Source organism: Tenrec ecaudatus, chromosome 10, assembly GCF_050624435.1.
Source record: "Tenrec ecaudatus isolate mTenEca1 chromosome 10, mTenEca1.hap1, whole genome shotgun sequence".
In the NCBI taxonomy this organism is placed as follows: Eukaryota; Metazoa; Chordata; class Mammalia; order Afrosoricida; family Tenrecidae; genus Tenrec; species Tenrec ecaudatus.
This window is the reverse complement of record NC_134539.1, coordinates 97,263,604-97,282,673: the sequence shown is the minus strand read 5'-3', so window position 1 is coordinate 97,282,673 and position 19,070 is coordinate 97,263,604. Positions and strand designations below refer to the sequence as shown.

The 19,070-nt window shown below is 39.2% G+C and overlaps 1 protein-coding gene across 17 annotated transcripts in view; it reads left to right on the top strand.

Annotated features, from left to right (window-relative positions):
• Positions 1–19,070, top strand: part of NCOR1 (nuclear receptor corepressor 1) — a 184,940-nt gene that overhangs the window by 155,433 nt on the left and 10,437 nt on the right. For all 17 annotated transcript variants that reach the window (XM_075561014.1, XM_075561029.1, XM_075561027.1 and 14 more), the window contains 7 exons: positions 1,014–1,179; positions 1,407–1,900; positions 4,426–4,554; positions 4,973–5,130; positions 5,290–5,513; positions 9,759–9,899; positions 11,861–12,003. In XM_075561014.1, the coding sequence (XP_075417129.1) occupies positions 1,014–1,179; positions 1,407–1,900; positions 4,426–4,554; positions 4,973–5,130; positions 5,290–5,513; positions 9,759–9,899; positions 11,861–12,003 (1,455 nt within the window). The remainder of the gene's footprint in view (positions 1–1,013; positions 1,180–1,406; positions 1,901–4,425; positions 4,555–4,972; positions 5,131–5,289; positions 5,514–9,758; positions 9,900–11,860; positions 12,004–19,070) is intronic.

Here is a 19,070-nt window from a genome sequence, read left to right as displayed (position 1 = left end):
GTGTGGATGACAGTATATAACAGGAACCCCAAAACTCATTTCACTGTGGCCTCAATAGTATCATTATACATAACCCATTATTTGTAATAAAAACCACCAAGCATCAGATCATAGTAAATGCGCTAATGAATTGTGAGGTTGCACCACTGTATGGTTTACATTGTCGATTCTATGAGTGGGCTTCAAAAAACTCATGGAAAGTGGAATTAAAAGAGTAGAAGTTTTTGAAGCAGCCTTATATAAAAACATGAATAATTGACTTCATTAATAGAAATAGAATGCAAGATATATAACTTGGGTAGGAAATAGACATAAAAAGTGTTTGTAATTCCACCAATCAGCAAAATGCAAATTTCAAACAAAACTATTTTTCTCCATCGGATTTTTAGGAAGGTTGGTAAATATTTTGTGTTGAACTCTCTGAAGAAACATTGGCTCATAGTTCGTCAATGCAGTGTGCATTGACATAGCAGTTAAAATACAAATCATCCCATTTGATCTGGCCTTCTCGTATTACATCTTCCAGAACTCATACTGCAGAAGCCGATGTGTGTTCACAACGGAGAAAATCATGGAAAGAGTGGCTTAGGTGGTACTAGCTATGACAACAGGGGTGCACGCTGAGACTGTCAGGATCAAGGGCAAACGAGACAACTGTAGTGAGGATGCCAGAGTAACTACAGGGACATGAAGCAGTCTCAGATCTATGTAGCAACAGTATGTTTTTTTCATTGTGCTATTTAGAAAGCTGTATCCAATTTGACTTTGGAAATCACAAACACACCAGAGTTTGAGAGTAAATCTGAGAGGTGCACTTCCTTAATTTGTATTATTACTTAATTGTTGTTACTTTTTGTTTTTCTCAGGCATCGATTGAAACTTGCCACAAAAATTAAGATGATAATAAATGCTAAATAACTTGAAACAAAAACATCAGTTAACATCCATGAGCATCACTGCCAGCTTCTTCCTTATGGTTGTCTTTCCTCTTGGCCCCCCCCCCACCCCCACAGGCTCAGAACAGCCTGGCAGGCCTGGTAGCCATGGCTATGTTCGCTCTCCTTCCCCCTCCGTAAGGACTCAGGAGACCATGCTACAACAGAGACCCAGCGTTTTCCAGGGAACCAATGGAACCAGTGTGATCACACCTTTGGATCCAACTGCTCAGCTACGAATCATGTACGTCACTTGTACAATTGTTGACAAAAGATATTTACACATACTCTTACACATACTTTGTGATTTGCAATAGTCTATACCTAGTAATGATTTTCTGTTAACTTTTTTCTTTGTAGTATATCATTCCATTTCCCCAACCTCTATTCACCCCCACGCCCACCCACTGCACCCTGGCCCCAGTGAATTGTTTCCCCTTCACAGAGTTGTGATGTGGTTTTATTTGACAGGCCACTGCCGGCTGGAGGTCCTTCAATAAGCCAAGGCCTGCCAGCCTCCCGTTACAACACTGCTGCAGACGCCTTAGCTGCTCTTGTGGATGCTGCAGCTTCTGCTCCCCAGATGGATGTTTCCAAAACAAAAGAGAGTAAGCATGAAGCTGCCAGGTTAGAAGAACCTTTGAGAAGCAGGTCAGCAACAGTTAGTGAGCAACAGCAGCTAGAGCAGAAAAGCCTGGAGGTGGAGAAGAGACCTGTCCAGTGTCTGTACACCACGTCAGCCTTTCCGAGTGGCAAGCCCCAGCCTCACTCTTCAGTAGTTTATTCTGAGGCTGGGAAAGATAAAGGGCCTCCTCCAAAATCCAGATACGAGGAAGAGCTAAGGACCCGAGGGAAGACTACCATTACCGCAGCTAACTTCATAGACGTGATCATCACCCGGCAGATTGCCTCGGACAAGGATGCAAGGGAACGTGGCTCTCAGAGTTCAGACTCTTCCAGTAGCTGTATGTATCTCAATCTGAGTTTTGCAATGTGATATCTGAGTAAAGAATTACTTTATTCTTTAGGTAAAGCAGAACTGTGTGGTACTAATAAACCAAATGCCTGTTAATATAGTTAATAAAAAGGGTTTTATGGGTAACCAATGCAAAAATGTCTCTATAATATTTTTATGAACACTTACATAGCAGAATTTCCTGAGTATTACACTATCTGTTTTTCATGAAGAAACTAGCCCTTGAGAATCAAAATTGGAATATTTCCAGTCACCTGAAAAGTTATAGATATATTATCAAGTCCTCTGATACTGAGGAAACTTTTTCTAATGTGGCCCTAAACTTCAAAGCTTTTCATCATATTTAATATATATATATATATATATATATATATTAAGTAAGGCTACTTTGATATTGGTAATTGGCATTTACATTGCATCCTTCTTGTAAGATGGATTTTTATCAAATGTGGCTCGTCATTATGAAATTACTCTGCAAATTTATAAAAATTCACAAATCTGCAGTAAGCTGTTTGCAGAGTTACTTTTAATTTCTTTTAAAAATCTATTATAGGCAAGAATAACCAGGCAGTTGAATAAATTATCGTATATACTCAAGTCTAAGCTGACCCAAATATTAGCCAAGGCACCTAATTTTACCATACAAACTGCATTTAAAATGTGCTGGAAAACTCGGCTTGTACACGTGTATATATGGTATCTGCTAATACTTCAATGTAATCAGTCTTCTCTAGAAACTGAGTCAAATTAAACGGCAGGGGGAGTTTTCTCAAGTACCAGAATGCAATGTGCAGTTCTTTTTACCCCCAAACTTCCTCCCACTTACCTAATAACGATAGCTTCTTGTCAACATCATCCCAGTGTTGATGTGTTTTGGCCAAAAGGACCAGTTTGGCAGTATGTTGTAAAGAAAGAATGCTTTTTAACCTTGTATTAAGGAAGTTTACACAGATGTATCTACAGAAAAAAACATTCTCTGAGGGAGATATGTACTAGCAAATAGGCCTTATTAAATCAAGTCACCAATATGCATAGTACTCGAACTTGTCCATGGCTTATTGAATCTTGTAACACTCAATTCCTAAGTTACCCACTGATGGTTGTCAGGTGCCACCAAGTTCATTTTCAATTTAGAGGGACCCTGTGTGACAGTAGAATTGCCCAGAGTTTATGTTGAGATTTTGACGAGCATAGATTCTCCAACCTCTCTCCCTTCAAGCCTCTGAACTGCTTGCTGTCTTTTCAGATGTCAGCCAAGCACTTACCCTTTGCACCACTGGAGTTAATCGCTGGATGTAAAACTTGTTTCTATCTCAATCCAAACCTTGTTCTAAGAATTTGACTTTCAGACGGCTGGCTTCTTTTCTGGGTTTTTATTGTTTCTGGGTGTGGCTGTCTTTTCATCATAGGTTGAATTACTTTTATAGTGCACTGGCCACTTAGTTAGCCAGGTCCTCTCTTTGAGTCTGATTTTTCAGTTTGACTCTTTAGAGTCTCTCTCAAATAGTGAAGCCCACAGCTTATCTTCCAGAATAGTGTGCACAGAATTCCGGATCTGGTTTTCTGCTGACCATATGTTCATTAAGCAGCAGAAGAGTAGGTGGTTGCCTAGCAGTGGAATTTATAACTCCTGTGTCTGTGTCCAGCCAAGGTCACGTGTGTCCTTTATGATTCTGGACATTATTCTTATTCAGTGTAGTTTGTAGTTGCAAGGAACAATCTAAAGATGACGCGTTCCTGAGCCGAGGGTGGCATCAGCCTCTCTCCCTTCTCAGTGTTTAGGCCATGGAAGAGTACTGTGAAAAGCTGCCTGTGTCCCTTTATTATATGGCAAGTTTCTCTGAGACCTGTACTTAGAGGGGGCCTACATGACTATTCTGTTAAACTTTCCCTGATTGGTTGGCAACCTGGGTTGGTTGCCATCCTCCTCTTTGTGAAAGGGAGTGAGCTTGGTTTCCTTCTCCGCCATTTATGTTTACTTTCACAATGTAACACAGTGATTACAAATTTGGAGAAATTTTTACTGACTATTCCAGTTGAGAAAATCAATTATACAGTGTTCTGTAGTTTTAAAATTATCGTGGTAATGAATCAGCTTTATAGTCTCAATATTTTTTAAGGGCCAGTTGTCCCATAGAAATGGAAATTATTGGAATCCACTAACTGTTGAAGTCTATAGGCCTTCGTTTGTTTAGCCTTTCCCGATGAATGTTTCCCAGTGGTTTTCTATTTCAGCTCCCATGAGAACATCAGAAGAATCTGTTCTCTGTTCTTCTTTAGTTGTGTGTTATTGGTTTTTATTTAGAGGTCTTAGAACACACAAAATTTTGAGAAACTGCTGCCAATGGGATCACCGAAGAATATTTATGCTCCTTGAACACTAGTTCATTGAGCTTGTTCATCATGAATCAGGAGAGCAGGGAGTAAAAATTAACTATGCTAGCAGGTTTGAAGAATTTGCTCTTTGGAACTTTTCATAGGATATATTTTAAAATAATATTTTTTTTCTTAAAGTATCTTCTCACCGGTATGAAGCACCTAGTGATGCCATTGAAGTCATAAGTCCTGCTAATTCACCAGCACCACCCCAGGAAAAGCTACAGACCTATCAAGCAGAGGTTGTTAAGACAAATCATGTAGAAAGTATGTATTTTTTTAGCCTCTAGTGTGCATATATTCATATTTCCATTTACCATTTGTCCATATCTGTCCAGATTTTCTTAGAAAGAACCTTTTTTGGTGGTTTTGTTGTATGATAATTTTATATATGCCTGTTTCAAGAAGTACTTAAATTGTGTCCATTGAAAATTATTTTTAAACGTTTATTACTCTTTTTAATATTTTAATGAGAGAAGATAACCGATAGTCATTTTTTCCCATTTCTGATTTCTTAATAGTTTAATCCTCTGATTTCTGTCAATGAATATTTTTTTCCTCCAAAGTTAGGCTATACAAATCTGTTTAGAATTATGTACCACATCCATTTAGTTTATTTATTTTTTGGCAATAAACTTAAAAGGAGAGTGTTACCCTAGAATGAAAATCTTCCATTTTCTGCTAGGTGATCCTGCCAGACAGTATGAAGGACCATTACATCACTACCGACCACAGCAGGAATCGCCCTCTCCCCAACAGCAGCTGCCCCCTTCTTCCCAGGGAGAGGGGGTAGGGCAAGTGCCCAGGACCCACCGACTAATCACTCTTGCCGATCACATCTGTGTAAGCTTACCATTATTCTTATTTTGATCTTGCAGACAATACATTTATATAAAAAGAAATTACAATAACTGCGTGCATTTTTTTATGCTACTTTACCCCCACCTTCCTTTGGCAAGTAAGCTTAATAAGCTTAACCATTTCCTCCTTCTTTATTCACAGCAAATTATCACACAAGATTTGACTAGAAATCAAGTTTCCTCACAGACGCCACAGCAGCCTCCCACGTCTACATTCCAGAATTCACCATCTGCTTTGGTGTCGACACCTGTGAGGACTAAACCGTCAAGTCGCTACAGCCCAGATTCTCAGTCTCAGTCTGTCCATCATCAAAGACCAGGTCCAAGGGTCTCTCCAGAAAATCTTGTGGACAAATCCAGGGGAAGGTATAGTCTTTATAAGCAATTTCCAACTAGTAAAAAAATTTTACTCTATAAAATAGGACATTCATTTCTCACCCTTCAATTTATTTGCCTTGATTCCCTGGAAAATGTAAACAAGGGTTTTTCCTTTTCTTGGAATGTCTACTACCTAGACAATCAGTATTATGTCTTTTTAATATATCATCAAAAAAATGTTCCAAAGTTGATTTTTAATATTCTACTAGGTTTGCAAAGACAAATAGGAAGAATGTGCCATTTGGGGGTAGTTTAAGAATACTTTAGTGGTTCTTTAGAAAGATAAAGATGTTTTTCTCTCCATGGTTTCTACTGGACCAGCAACACATGTTGGGGAAGGGGGATTCGTATTAAATAATGGAAAGTGAGGCCAAGATAGGTATAAAGAGAAGAAACACATTTTGTGTTTCAGAGAGTTTATCTGGTGAATTAACTGGTCAATCTACCTAATGTTGTGTGTGTGCGTGTTTGTGTGTACAGAAAGGCAGAGGAATAGGGTTTTTGATTCAAGATAGTAGACTCAACATTATTCTTTGTTGCCATTAAGTCAGTTCTACTTGTGGTGACTCTTTTAAGTGTAGCAGGGTAAAAACTGCTATCACACCTTTGACAAAAGAGTGCTAAAACCATGCTCAAACCACCTATTGCCTTTGAGTTGATTTTGACTCACAGCAACTCTCACAGACAGCTTAGAGCTGCCCCATAACGCTCCCAAGGCTGTGATATTAACAGAAATAGAAAGCCACATCTTCGCCCATGAAAGCGGGTTCAAATCACTGACTTTTGGTCTACAACTGACTGCTTTAAGCACTGCACCGTGGGGGCTCCTTGACAAAGTAATTAGCACATGTTAAACTGGAGTAAAGAGACACGAGAATTGGTTTCTATAATAATAAAAGCACTATTGGGTTATCAATAATTCAAAGACTGGCAAATAGAGGCATATAGTGGATGGACAAGCCACAGTAGGTGAAGATATTGCTAGGAGCATGAAGAGAAAAATGTGTAGCAGAGGCTACCTACCACTTTTTAAAAAAAATCATTTTATTGGGGGTTACAACTCTCGTTACAATCCATACATCAATTGTATCCGACATATTCGTACATATATTCCATCATTCTTTTCTAGACATTTACTTTCTCTTGAGCCCTTGGGATCAGCTTCTCTTCCCACCCACCCCACCCCCAACTCTCGTAACCCAGATAGATTGTAAATTATTTTCAAGTCTCACACCAACTGCTGTCTCCCTTCCCCTCTGGTTTCTGTTGTTCTTCCCTGTCTGGGGGTCCCCCCTTCCTCCCCACATCTCCCCTACCCCCTGCCTTTTGGGTATCTCTATTCCCATTCCTGTTCCTGGGTACCATGTGTTGAGAGTTTTATCTCTTGCCTATCCCTATGTACATGCTCCCGTCTAGTCTCGATTGGGAGGCAGCACTGAGGTCGTGATAGCAGGGTGGGGGGTTGGTGAGGAGGCCTCCAGGGAGCAGAGGTATGTTGCGTGACCTATTAGTGCTCTACTGCACCCTGATTGACTCACCCCCTCTCTGGGACCCCTCTGTGGGGGGATGTCCCATTGTCCATAGATGGGCTTTGGGTCTCCGCTCCAACCCTCTCCATTCTCACCAATGCATTTTTGTTGGTTTGCTGTTTGTTGTGAATCTTCTGATGCCCATTGACCAGTCTCGATGACACCTCACGATTGCACTGGCTGGCGTGCTTATTGCTTCATCGTTGGATGGCCACTTATTAACTTCAAGCCTTTAAGACTCCAGACATTCTAACTTTTAATAGCCGGGCACCTCTGTCTTCACCACATCTGCTTATGCACCCACTTTGTCTTCAGCAAGCGTGTGTGTGTGTGTGTGTGTGTGTGTGTGTGTGTGTAGTGAGCATCACAGAATGCCAATTTGTTTGAACAAAGTGTTTCTTATATTGAGGTTAGGTATGAGCTGAGGCCCAAGACCATCTGCAGCTTCTGTGTATTGCCTTATAAATATATGTACATAGGGCAATACCACTATTGTTATGGATTAATGTATTTGCATAAGTGCACACCTCTGTTAATCTCCCTATCTATGCCTTTGCTTCCTAGAGCTTGCCTGTTTCCTTTTGTGCCCTCCTGCCCCACCATCACTTTCCCCCTACCACTTTCTTAATATGCTAAGAGCAGAAAGAAATAAGAATGACATTTAAGAAGCTGGATGATCTCTTTTTAAAACTTTGTTGATGTACTCAAACATATACAAAAGTAGAGTAGTGTAATCAATCTCCATGCAACCATCCCCCAGCTTCAGTAATCGAGCCAAGTGGTTTTCATTTCTGTCCTCTTCACAAACTGAATTACTTTGTAACAAACCCCAGGTAGAATTAATGAAGAAGCTGAATGATTTTTAAAGATGAAACTAAGTTTCTTCTTTTAACCACAACAACCCAAACAAACAAAAAGTATTGAAGCAGGAACCTAGCAAAGCCATGAGCCATTCCTGTTTGCTTATCTATGCAAAGTAACATGCAGCACAACATTGGGCAGTTACAGCATTTCAGAAATGAAGATCCCGCGGACCTTTTCACTGATAATTTTTACGTATTTGCATTTGAATGAGGAGTGCTGCATTTCTTTTATTAGTCTTAGTCATATTACTTAGTTTTATGGTTCCACTGTTGTAAAATAACATTGACTGATTTCTAATATAGAATCAAAAGAGGTATTTCTGTAGAACAGGATGCGTATACTGTAAATCATGTGAGAATGGCTGAGAGGTATTGGAGAGAGGACAGGGAAGAGAGGTAGAAGAAAGGTATATGAGCTTATTTCTTCACATTTTAGAAAAAATTATGGACGTGTCAGGGGAAGCCAGCCCCTAACACATCATTACAGGTCCTGTAGGCGCAATTGTACAGCGATAATAAGTAAAGATCATAGTAAATTTATAGAGAGCATAAGAGATAGAAGTATTGAAATAAATGGAGTCAGACATGATTCATAGTAGCATGCTCACCTCAGCTCCGCCTGATGGTCCACGTGGAGGGGGAAAGAGCGAAATTTAATGCTAGCTCAGGCTTTTTATCTTCTCTGGGGACATGCAAGCCCTCTAATTACAGGTGAGGACATACATCACAGGAAGGGGCGGTGCTATAAGTAATACAGTCATGAGAGGGGGTGGTCTAGGGGCATACATTGCCATAGGAAGAGGAGGGATTGGGGGTATACATGTGACAAGATGGGCGGATCCTAGGTTTAGGATGGAGGCTTAACTTTGACCTGCTCTCTGGATCTCCTTAGAAACCATTATCAGTAGGGTGTAAACCCCACCTACTGGAACCAAATAGATGTCTGCAGGTGTCCATTGTCTTTAACAGCAGGGAGTGGGGCCCACTGCAGCCTGGCAACTGATGTCCCTCAGGGAGGATGCCTGTGAGCATCTGACCTCCCCCACATGGAAGGTTAATGCATTGTTATTATTTACAGTCAAGGTAGTCAGACCAAAGTTTAGAGTGGACAGAAACATGGTGTCAGGCATTTTATGCATGCAGAGCCTGCAGGTTTACACCCCACATTACTAAGTGGCAGCAGCAGTAGGGGTTCTGTCCTGAGGATGAGCTTGTGCTTTGGTCAAGATTTTCATCCCATCCTTGGCCAGTGTTTACAGGTGAACCCTGGGGAGATGGGGATAGTTACGGCATACTTTTGAGCCATAACTTAACAGGTAAAGGACTTGATTGAATAAGAATCTGAGACCTAAGAAGTTCTAATCAAGCAAATCATTTTAGGCTCTAATCACACCATCTGAAGGCTGGTGGGTGCTGCAATTTAAAGTTCTTCCTCTGGATACCTTGGCTGGTAAAGATGTGAAAAAATAAGCAAAAAAATCGTAGTAACTGTAGCATGTTAAGAACCACTTGTGATTTTTTTTTTTTTTTTGGCTACCTACTTAGGTATAGAGGAGCCTTGGTGGCATAGTGGGTTGTGTATTAGACTGCTAACCAGAAGGCCAGCTGTTCGAAACTGCCAGCTGCTTCTCCAGAGAAAGATAAGGCTTTCTACTCCTGTAAAGATTTAGTCTCAGTACAGAGGCAGTTCTACTTTGTTCTAAAGGGTCACTATGAATCAGAATTGACTCAGTGGTAGTGAGTTGGGGGGGGGTTGTGTTTGAACTAGGTGTAGTGAATGCTTATCTAAGCCCCTAGATGAACCCTTGAAGTATATAATCTTTGATGTGTTAAAATTTTAGGCCTGGAAAATCCCCAGAGAGGAGTCATGTCTCTTCAGAGACCTACGAGCCCATCTCCCCACCCCAGGTTCCAGTTGTGCATGAGAAACAGGACAGTATGCTGCTCTTGTCTCAGAGAGGAGCTGAGCCTGCAGAGCAGAGGTGAGGCGAGGTGGCACACATCCTATGATGCCTCTCCTTCGTGAATATGTCTGTTACCGTCCTGATATTTTCCTTACATCAGTACCTTTTTCATTACTCTTTTTCCATCCAGACAGGGCTCTTAGGATCATTTAGTCCGCTTCCCTAATGATCTAATGCCAGGGCTTTTTGTTGTATTTCTCCCCCCTTTCCCTAATTTTAATGAGAAAATTGTAGTAGTTAAATAGGTCTACAGAAAAATACTTACTTTTAACTTGTAAATTATTTTTCATTTTTGAAATCTTTTCTCTGAGTGGTAAGCCACCAATTGATCCAACAGTTCAGTGCTAATCAATGTATCCAGCCTTGTGGTCTACATATGGAAGTAACCTGTTCCAAGTTTTTTTTTCTTAATTAAAAGATCATTTTTTGAGGGCTCTTACAGTCCATACATCAGTCGCATCAAGCATATTTGTACATAAGTTGGCCTTCATTTTCTAAACATTTACTTGCTATCTGAGCCCTTGGTATCAGCTCCTCTTTTTTTTTTCCTTCCTCTCCCTCTAAATTCTTATATATCTCATTTTTCCTATTCGTATCCATCACCACAACCCTATGGATTATTATATTTGACCCCCTTCAGCCCATCTCTGTATTTCTACTAGAGAGAACCCATAAAGGGCCAAGTGCTGAGATGGCTGTCTAGTTCTCACATTGGGTTCATACTACTCATCCACCTTTATTTTCTCCCAGTTCACACCTGTATTTCACTTTCCATATCGAGTTGTTTATTGTTCCCCAGATTCCTTAAAGTCTCTGTCCAAGCTGCTTCCTTGATTGGAACAGCCTCCTCTGATGCGCTGACAAGGAAATATATGGTAGTGAGAGTCCAGTTGTAATCAAAGGTCCTTTTAACTTATATTTATTTATTTTTATTTTAAATCATTTTATTAGAGGTTCATGTAACTCTTGTCACAGATGTTGCCCTTCTTAAAGAACACTTAAATGTATTATTATATTCAGAGGCCACCAAATAAATGCTGCTATCTCTCAAAGAAATGAAAGAAGAAAATCCATTTTTTAATCATTTTATTAGGGGCTCATACAACTCTTATCACAATACATACATCAACTGTGTCAAGTACATTTGTACATTCATTGCCCTCATCATTTGCTCTCCAGAAAATCCATTTTTAGAGAGTAATGATGTTAAATTCAATTTTACATTTACGTGTATTCTCGTTTGTGAATTCTATGAACACAGGCCTTAAAATCGTTTTTTTTCCTATTTTATCTTTCTTGATATACAGTAGGTGCGCTCATGTTTGAATGACTAATCCACATAATCAGATTAGGTGTACAGTAACCCTCCATATCATCTGTCATCATCACCTCTGGCTCTTGTGAGACTAAGGTGGGCCTTAGTTATTAGGGAAAATTTGTTTTTAAAAATGTGTTAGTGTAGAAAGCTGCCGATCAAATATGAAATGCTTCATATTCAATTCTGCTCACCTGTTAGGCACTTTTTACATTTTAGCCATTCTGTTCATATCCAAATGATGATTGCTTAGTTATGACCTTGCCCTATTTTATAAGCATTCCATATAATTCTGATAGCAAGGCAGTTCTGGGTTCATAAGGTAACTATAAATGTAGCAATGCTTAGGCTGTTAACGCAGAGAGCATCATAAGCTTTTGTAGATTTTTCTTTACTATTCATTTGCTGCTTATTTATTCCATATTACACATCACTGTTTTGGATTATCTCGATTCTAGCCCTAGAATGATTTGATTCTTGACTGTAATCACAAATTATGTACTAACTGGTTTGTGGCTACCTATGGTTCTGTACAGTTGTAGGAATAAGCACATGATAGGGAAGCAGTAATTTTCTAAGTACACTATGTGTTTTGTTATCATTGCGAGAAATGTCCCCAAGGCTAGGAGTACACGATGCTAATAGACATAACTGTTTCTAACAGGAATGATTCCCGCTCACCAGCAAGTATAAGCTACTTGCCTTCATTCTTCACCAAGCTTGAAAACACTTCACCCATGGTGAAATCAAAGAAGCAGGAAATTTTTCGTAAGTTGAACTCCTCTGGTGGAGGTGACTCTGATATGGGTAAGTGGGATTTCTTTCATGAACTCCAAGACAAACATGCATGAATAATGATAGGTGCAATAGTCCCTGGGTTTGAAGGCAAGGGTGTTTATCCAACCACAGTTGACCCTTCTTTAAATGTCTGCTGGCTTGATGATTTCTTTGGAGCTTGAATTCCCTAATGCTGAAGCTACACATTTTATTTTTGAAAATGCTAGGTTTTGTACATGTGAGACAGAGTTCACTCTCCTAGGTTTTTTCAATCCACCTGTCTTAGTTTTATCCATTTGGGCCATCTTAAAGCCTTTCTTTTTCATATCTCGTAAGAAAACAGTAAGAGTCATCTTCATGACTTCTTATTGCTAGAAACACCCCATTTCATGAATTACCATGTTTGGTTCTCAGTATCTCTACCATCTAAATTGTCTACACTAAAAGCATTTTTATTTAGTTTAGATTTTAATTGGTTTTGGGTGGTGTGGGGTAATCATTTTTCTATCCTGAATTCATCATTAAGGTAAGCTTTATGTCACCCACATGGGACTGTTTAGCTATTGTGTACTTGGTAAGAATACAAATATCATGGTTGCTTCGGGGAGCTTTGCTTTTAAGCCACAGATTTTTCACATTTACTAAACCCTTTACTGAATTTTTACATTTACTAGACCCAAGTCAAAGGACCAGGCAATCTGTGCTCATTCCATTTCCACCCACTCTCTCTACTCTACCAGCATTTAGCTAGATCTCAGCTCAGCATCAAATTTGTTAGACCCATTTCTAAAACAAAAGTATTATCAATAGATGCAGCCACTTCTGTAACACGGTGTGCCAGGCAACACACACGCACGCACGCATGCACGCACACGTTACTTAATTCACAAAACAGGCCATGTATTATCTCATTTGTAAATGTTGGAAGCTAAGACTAAAGATGTTTAATAAATGGCCCAAGTTATGGGTTGGTTGGCGCTCAAACCGGGATATTATAAGGATCAGGCTTCTAGCAGTTCTGTACTGATAGTTAGGTCATTGGTAAATAAATTGGATAAACCTCTATGGCATTAGAAGTTTTCCTATGGATCAATGTGCGTTAATCAGAACTTTCCTCATCCTGTTGTGCAGTGCATCACCTACTATTTCCACAGTCAAATGTACTCATTTTTTCCACAAGTATATCCAGTAATACAGAGGAATTTTAGAGGGCGTGGGGTGTATGCTTTGCTGATGATATCTTTGCATACCAGTTTAACACTTTGAAATTAATAAACATTAAAAATCAGAGAGGAAAAAAGGATTTCCTGTTGTTTGCTGTTTGTAACTCTATCTGGCTCTTAACTTCCTAGGTTCTCTTAACAGAGTGCAAGTCAGTTAAAAAGAAAACTATTTTAGAATGGTGACCAGAATCACCATCCATCTTTTTTCCTTTAAATCATCAATCTTAAAAACAACTTTTATTTCAATAATAATATATTTTTCGGCCTCCAGACTCTACTTTGTTTGTTAGTATAGGTCCTCACAGGTCCAACAAAAATTTTCAAGGTCTTTCATAACCCTAAGATATATTTCCAAGTACCGAGGAATACAGGATTTAGAACAGCCAAGGAAGAATTGCTTCCCTTGTTTGTGTTTTCCACTCCTTTAGTCTGTTTTTCTTGTTCAGTGGAAGGAAGTCCATGACTGGCAAATGCTTGCCAGTGAGCTCAAAAAGTCTTTTTCCCTCTTGCCAAAGGTTAACCTTGTCTTTAGGCAGTAACTCCCTCGTTCACTGATTCAACACTCACTTATTGAACAGGGTACTAGATGCTTTCAATGTATAATCAAACCAATACCTTTAACAGAAGGCAAAATTTATTAATGTCTAAAGACAAATACTGACAAGATGTCCTTAGTCTGAGATTTTAAAAATACATATATATTACTGTAAGAAATCTATTCGACTGTGGAAGGTCTCAATTTATATTAGTGAATGCGTGGGCTAAAGGGACCCCAAGGCACATTCTATCCTCAACTGGGAGTGGAACTGAAGCCATCAGAAACCAAGAGAGCTTCACTTCAAGGGAATACCTCCCCTTTCAGTACTGCCCAAAGACACCAATACTACCTTCTTAAGGAAAAGATGCTTGCAAACTTGATCCGCTCTCCGTGCATGCAGCCTTTGGCAGTAGTAAACTACACTTCCTTATTCCTTACGCGTCTTTCTCCTCTTGTTACAGTTTTTTTATCTGCTTAATCATCAGTCATTTCTTCTGTCACCATAAAAGTTCAGTCTTTTTTCTGTTATGCATGATAATCTGAGTCTACTCTAGGGTTTTAAATTGTCGCCTTCATGCCAAAAACTCCGGATAAAAATTCCAATTCTCTCATCAGTTAATCTGTTCTAATTTTAAAATCCCCTTTTGACTTGAATGTTTTACTAACACCTTAAATATCTAAAATGGAACTCACGTTCCACCTGCCCACAAAGCCATCTATCTGCTCCTTGGTAAAGGACAGCACGGTTCATTTTTATGGCAGTTCCTCTCCCTCACTTTTCACATCTTCTCAGAGCATGGTCTTTCCTTCGTTTTTGAAACAAACACCACGTTCTCTTATAACTACTTACCCGCCTACATTAAACCACGGCTACATAAACATTCATGTGTGTCACAAGCACCTGATGTGCTAACTGCGGGACACTAGGAATCTAGGAACTTCTAGTTTCCTGAGCTTTACAGGTGATTCTGATCACTACAGCCATACTGATCAGTAAGCTTCCCAGTGAAGCAAGGAATGCATCTTAGTATTGCACCAGACTGTTGTCTTTTAAGTATACTATATGGAATTGCCTTAATCTGACAGTTTTTGCTAACTGGACGGTAATTTTACTTTTAACTGAATTGGCGCGATAAATATTGGTAAAATGACTATTAGCTGAAAAACCAAACCCAATGACAGAGTCAAATCTAACAGAGTAGATCTACCCCATAGGGTTTGTTTGCAAGACTGTAATCTTTATGGAAACCAACTTGCCACATCTTTCTCTGGCCCAGTGGCTGGTGCGTTAAACCACCGTCCTATCCCATAGCAGCCAAGTGCTTAACTATTGTGCCACATAGGCTCCTCTTTTGTATGCTAATTCCCAGGACATGTTTATCAGTTTTAGAGTCCTGGTGGCATAGTAGGATTGGGATCCTCAAGGTTGGCAGTTTGAAACCACCAATTATTCTGAGGGGGAAAGGACTATGTACTCCCCTAATAATCTCAAAAACAGTGGCAGTTCTATCCTGACCTATACGGTTGCTATGAGTCGCCATCAACTTGATGATAGTGACTTTGGTTTTTTGATTTATCACTTTGTTATTTCAGGTTTCATTTAAGTATCATGAGTGGTCTGGCCCACAAGTTTAAGACACTATCATCCATACACATTATTTCAGTTTTTCCTGGAGAATACAGTCTTTGTCTCCTCTCTGTAGTTTCTTTCCAACCTCCCTGTTCAAAAAATGTCTCACTCATTTTCCCCCACTCATTAACTGTCTGTATTTTTTCTTTCAAATTCTAAGCATCAAGTTGGAAGAAGCAATGAAAACACTACCTGTCCTTATACTCCTTCCATTTCTTGTATAATTTGATAAAGTGGTTCCGTTCTTTTACTGGTGATGCCACTAAGAACTTCAGACTGTAGTTGGCAGAAATGAAAAGAATCAACAGTGTCTAGAATCAGCGGAGTCCAGGGGATAGCCCAGAAATGTGGAAGAGCTTCCAATTAACTAGTTATTTTTATACTACTCACTGGCAAAACACTAATCATAAGTGTCTTTCCTCTTGATCTAACCTCAGGTCCTCTCAAACCTGCTCCTACGTGTACAGAATAAGTAATCTTAAGACCTCAGTTCTGAAGGCATGCTTTGTTTCTATTTGTGTTTCTCAGTACAAAGTTTATTTTCTTCCTCTAGATTATATAGTACTAGTATTTTGAATTTCCTAGTTTTCCCACTTTTTAGTTTCCTTTTTGAAAACATACTTCCTTTAAAAAATGAGATTATATTTCATTGTGGTTTTGGTGGAAGTTTACACAGCAAATTAGGCTTATGTTTAACTATTTCTATGCCTACTGTTCAATGACACCAGTGACATTATTGACAATGTGTCACCGTTCTCATGCATTCTTGTTCCATTTCCATTAATCTGACTTCCTTGGTGTGTGCCCCTCTGCAGCCCTTGCCTGCTTCTCTTTGTTTGATGGTAAATGGTCACCATTTGGTCTCATATACTTTTAAATGAAGCATAACACTTTGCCTTTCTCATCACCAAAAATAACATGTGTCTAGTGATTCCTCCTCCCTGTCATTGCTGGCAACCAATAGTGGTGGATGCTGTTGTCTTTGTATGCCTATTCATCTTATTATAAAAGTGCAGTCAGAAAGTATTTCTCCTTTTGTGATTGGCATATTTTAGTCAGTATAATGTCTTCTCAGTTCATCCACATTATATTTTGATAATGCATTCTGCATAGCTACATAGTATTCCATTATATTTATGTACCATGTTTGGTTTATCTGTTCATCTATTGATGGGCAATTAAGATGTTTCCATCTTTTCTGTTATCATACTGTTTCCTTTTTTTAAAAAAATCATTTTATTGGGGGCTCATAAAATCCATACATACATCCATTGTGTCAAGCACATTTGCTTTCCACTTGAGCCCGTCAGCTCACTTTTCCCCTCCCTCCCCAGCCCTCTCTTATAAACCCTTGATAATTTATAAATTATTATTTTGTATTCTCTTACACTGTCCAACGTCTCCCCTCACCCACTTCTCTGCAGTCCGTCCCCCAGAGAGGAGGTTATATGTAGATCCTTGTAATCGGTTCCCCCTTTCTACTCCACCTTTCCTCCACCCTCCCGGTATCGCCACTGTCACCACTGGTCCTGAAGGGATCATCTGTCCTGGATTCCCTGTGTTTCTAGTTCCCATCCGGACAAGTGTACATCCTCTGGTCTGGCCAGACTTTTAAGGTAGAATTTGCCATCATGACAGTAAGTGAGAAGGAAGCATTTAAGAACTAGAGGAAAATTACATGTTTCATCATTGCTACAATGCACCCTGGCTTGTCTCCTCCCCTCGACCCTTCTGTGAGGGGATGTCCAATTGCATACAGATGGGCTTTTGGTCTCCACTCCGCACAAACCCCCTCATTCAGAATGATAGGATTTTGTGTTCTGGGCTTTTGATGCCTGTTAACTGATCCCTTCGGCACCTCGTGATCACACAGGCTGGTGTGCTTCTTCCATGTGGGCTTTGTTGCTTCTCAGCTAGATGGCCGCTTGTGTAAACCTTTAAGACTCCAGGTGCTATATCTTTTGATAGCTGGGCACCATCAGCTTTCTTCACATTTGCTTATGTACCCGCTTTGTCTTCATCGATTGTGTCAGGAAGGTGAGCATCATGGAATGCCAGTTTAATAGAACAAAGTGTTCTTGCATTGAGGGAGTACTTGAGTGGAGGCCCAGTGTCCATCTGCTACCTTAAAACTAAACCTATAAATATATGCACGTAGATCTATTTCCCCATCATATGTAAATATATTTACATGTGTACATACCTGTATTTAGACCTCTATAAATGCCCTTTGCCTCCTAGTTCCTTCCTCTATTTCCTTTTATTTTCCTCTCTTGTCCCACTGTCATGCTCAGCCTTCTTTTGGGTTTCAGTAATTCCTCTTGGTTACATTGCCCTTGATCAAGCCTGTTAATACTGTTTCAAATGAACACCTTTATGTATCTATTTGTGTTTGCTATTAGTGCTAAGCTACATGAAAGACTTTTAAAAGTTTGTGGAAAATGGAATTAAAAGATAATGGAATTTTTAAAAGTTTCATTGACATATAATTTACATGTAATACAATTCAATGGTTTAAACGTTTTTCAAAGTTGTGCACTCATCACCATAATCAATTTTAGAACATCTTCTTCATCCTTATATTCATTAGCTCCCCATTCCTCCATCACCTCCACTGTTATAATCCAAAGAAACAATTAATCCAACAATTGTCATTATATTTTCTTGAACTTTTAAAGTCTCCTTGTATACTACTCCTTGTAGTAAGACTACTGAATCATGTTTCTATTTATAGCTTTTTGAAGAAAAACCATTGTTTTCCATAATGTTTATACCATTTGCAATTATACCAGCAGTGGATAAGTCTAGTTTCAGTCTCCCTACAACTTCACCAGCATTTTGTTTGATTATTACCAACTTTTTAGGTGTGTGATAGTTATGACTTGTATCTCTAATGATTAGGAACACCTTTTCTTTTCTTTTTTTTTTTTTGAGGGAGATTTCCATCTTAATCTTTTTTTAAATTTTTTTTTCATTTTTTTACATTTTATTAGGGACTCATACAACTCTTATCACAATCCATACATATACATACATCAATTGTATAAAGCACATCCATACATTCCCTGCCCCAATCATTCTCAAAGCATTTGCTCTCCACTTAAGCCCCTTGCATCAGGTCCTCTTTTTTTTTTTCCCCTCCCTCCCCTAGGAGCAACTTTTCATGGAGTTGTTGGCCACCTAAATGTCCTCTTTAGTGAAACGTCTGTTTGTGTCTCTACTCACTTTTTAATTGGATTGTCTTCTTGCCATTGTCAGTTTTCTGTATAATTTAGAGATTAGACTTTTATTCAGTGTGCTGTTCTTAAAGATTTCCCCACAGTTGATAGAATTTCATTTTGCTCTTGCAGTCTCTGTTTTAACTTTAAAGGTCCAGGCCATCTAATGTGCAGTTGTTTGATTATCCTTACGTTAGTTCCCATGGATGCTAAGGGCTTTGTTTGACCATATAGGTTTGGGATCCATTTTGAGTGAAATTCTGCCTATCATGTTAGGTATGGATCCTCTGTCATTTTCTTGTACATGCATACCCAGTTTTTCTAATACTATTTGTTGAAGCGTTTCTTCCCCCATTGAACAGACTTTGACCAGTTGTTAACTGTCAGCTGCCAGTATAGATTTACCTGGGTTGGATTTACTTTGAGTTTGTCAATTTTATTCCATTGTTTCATGTGTCTATCCTTGAACCACATCCATTACCTGTCTG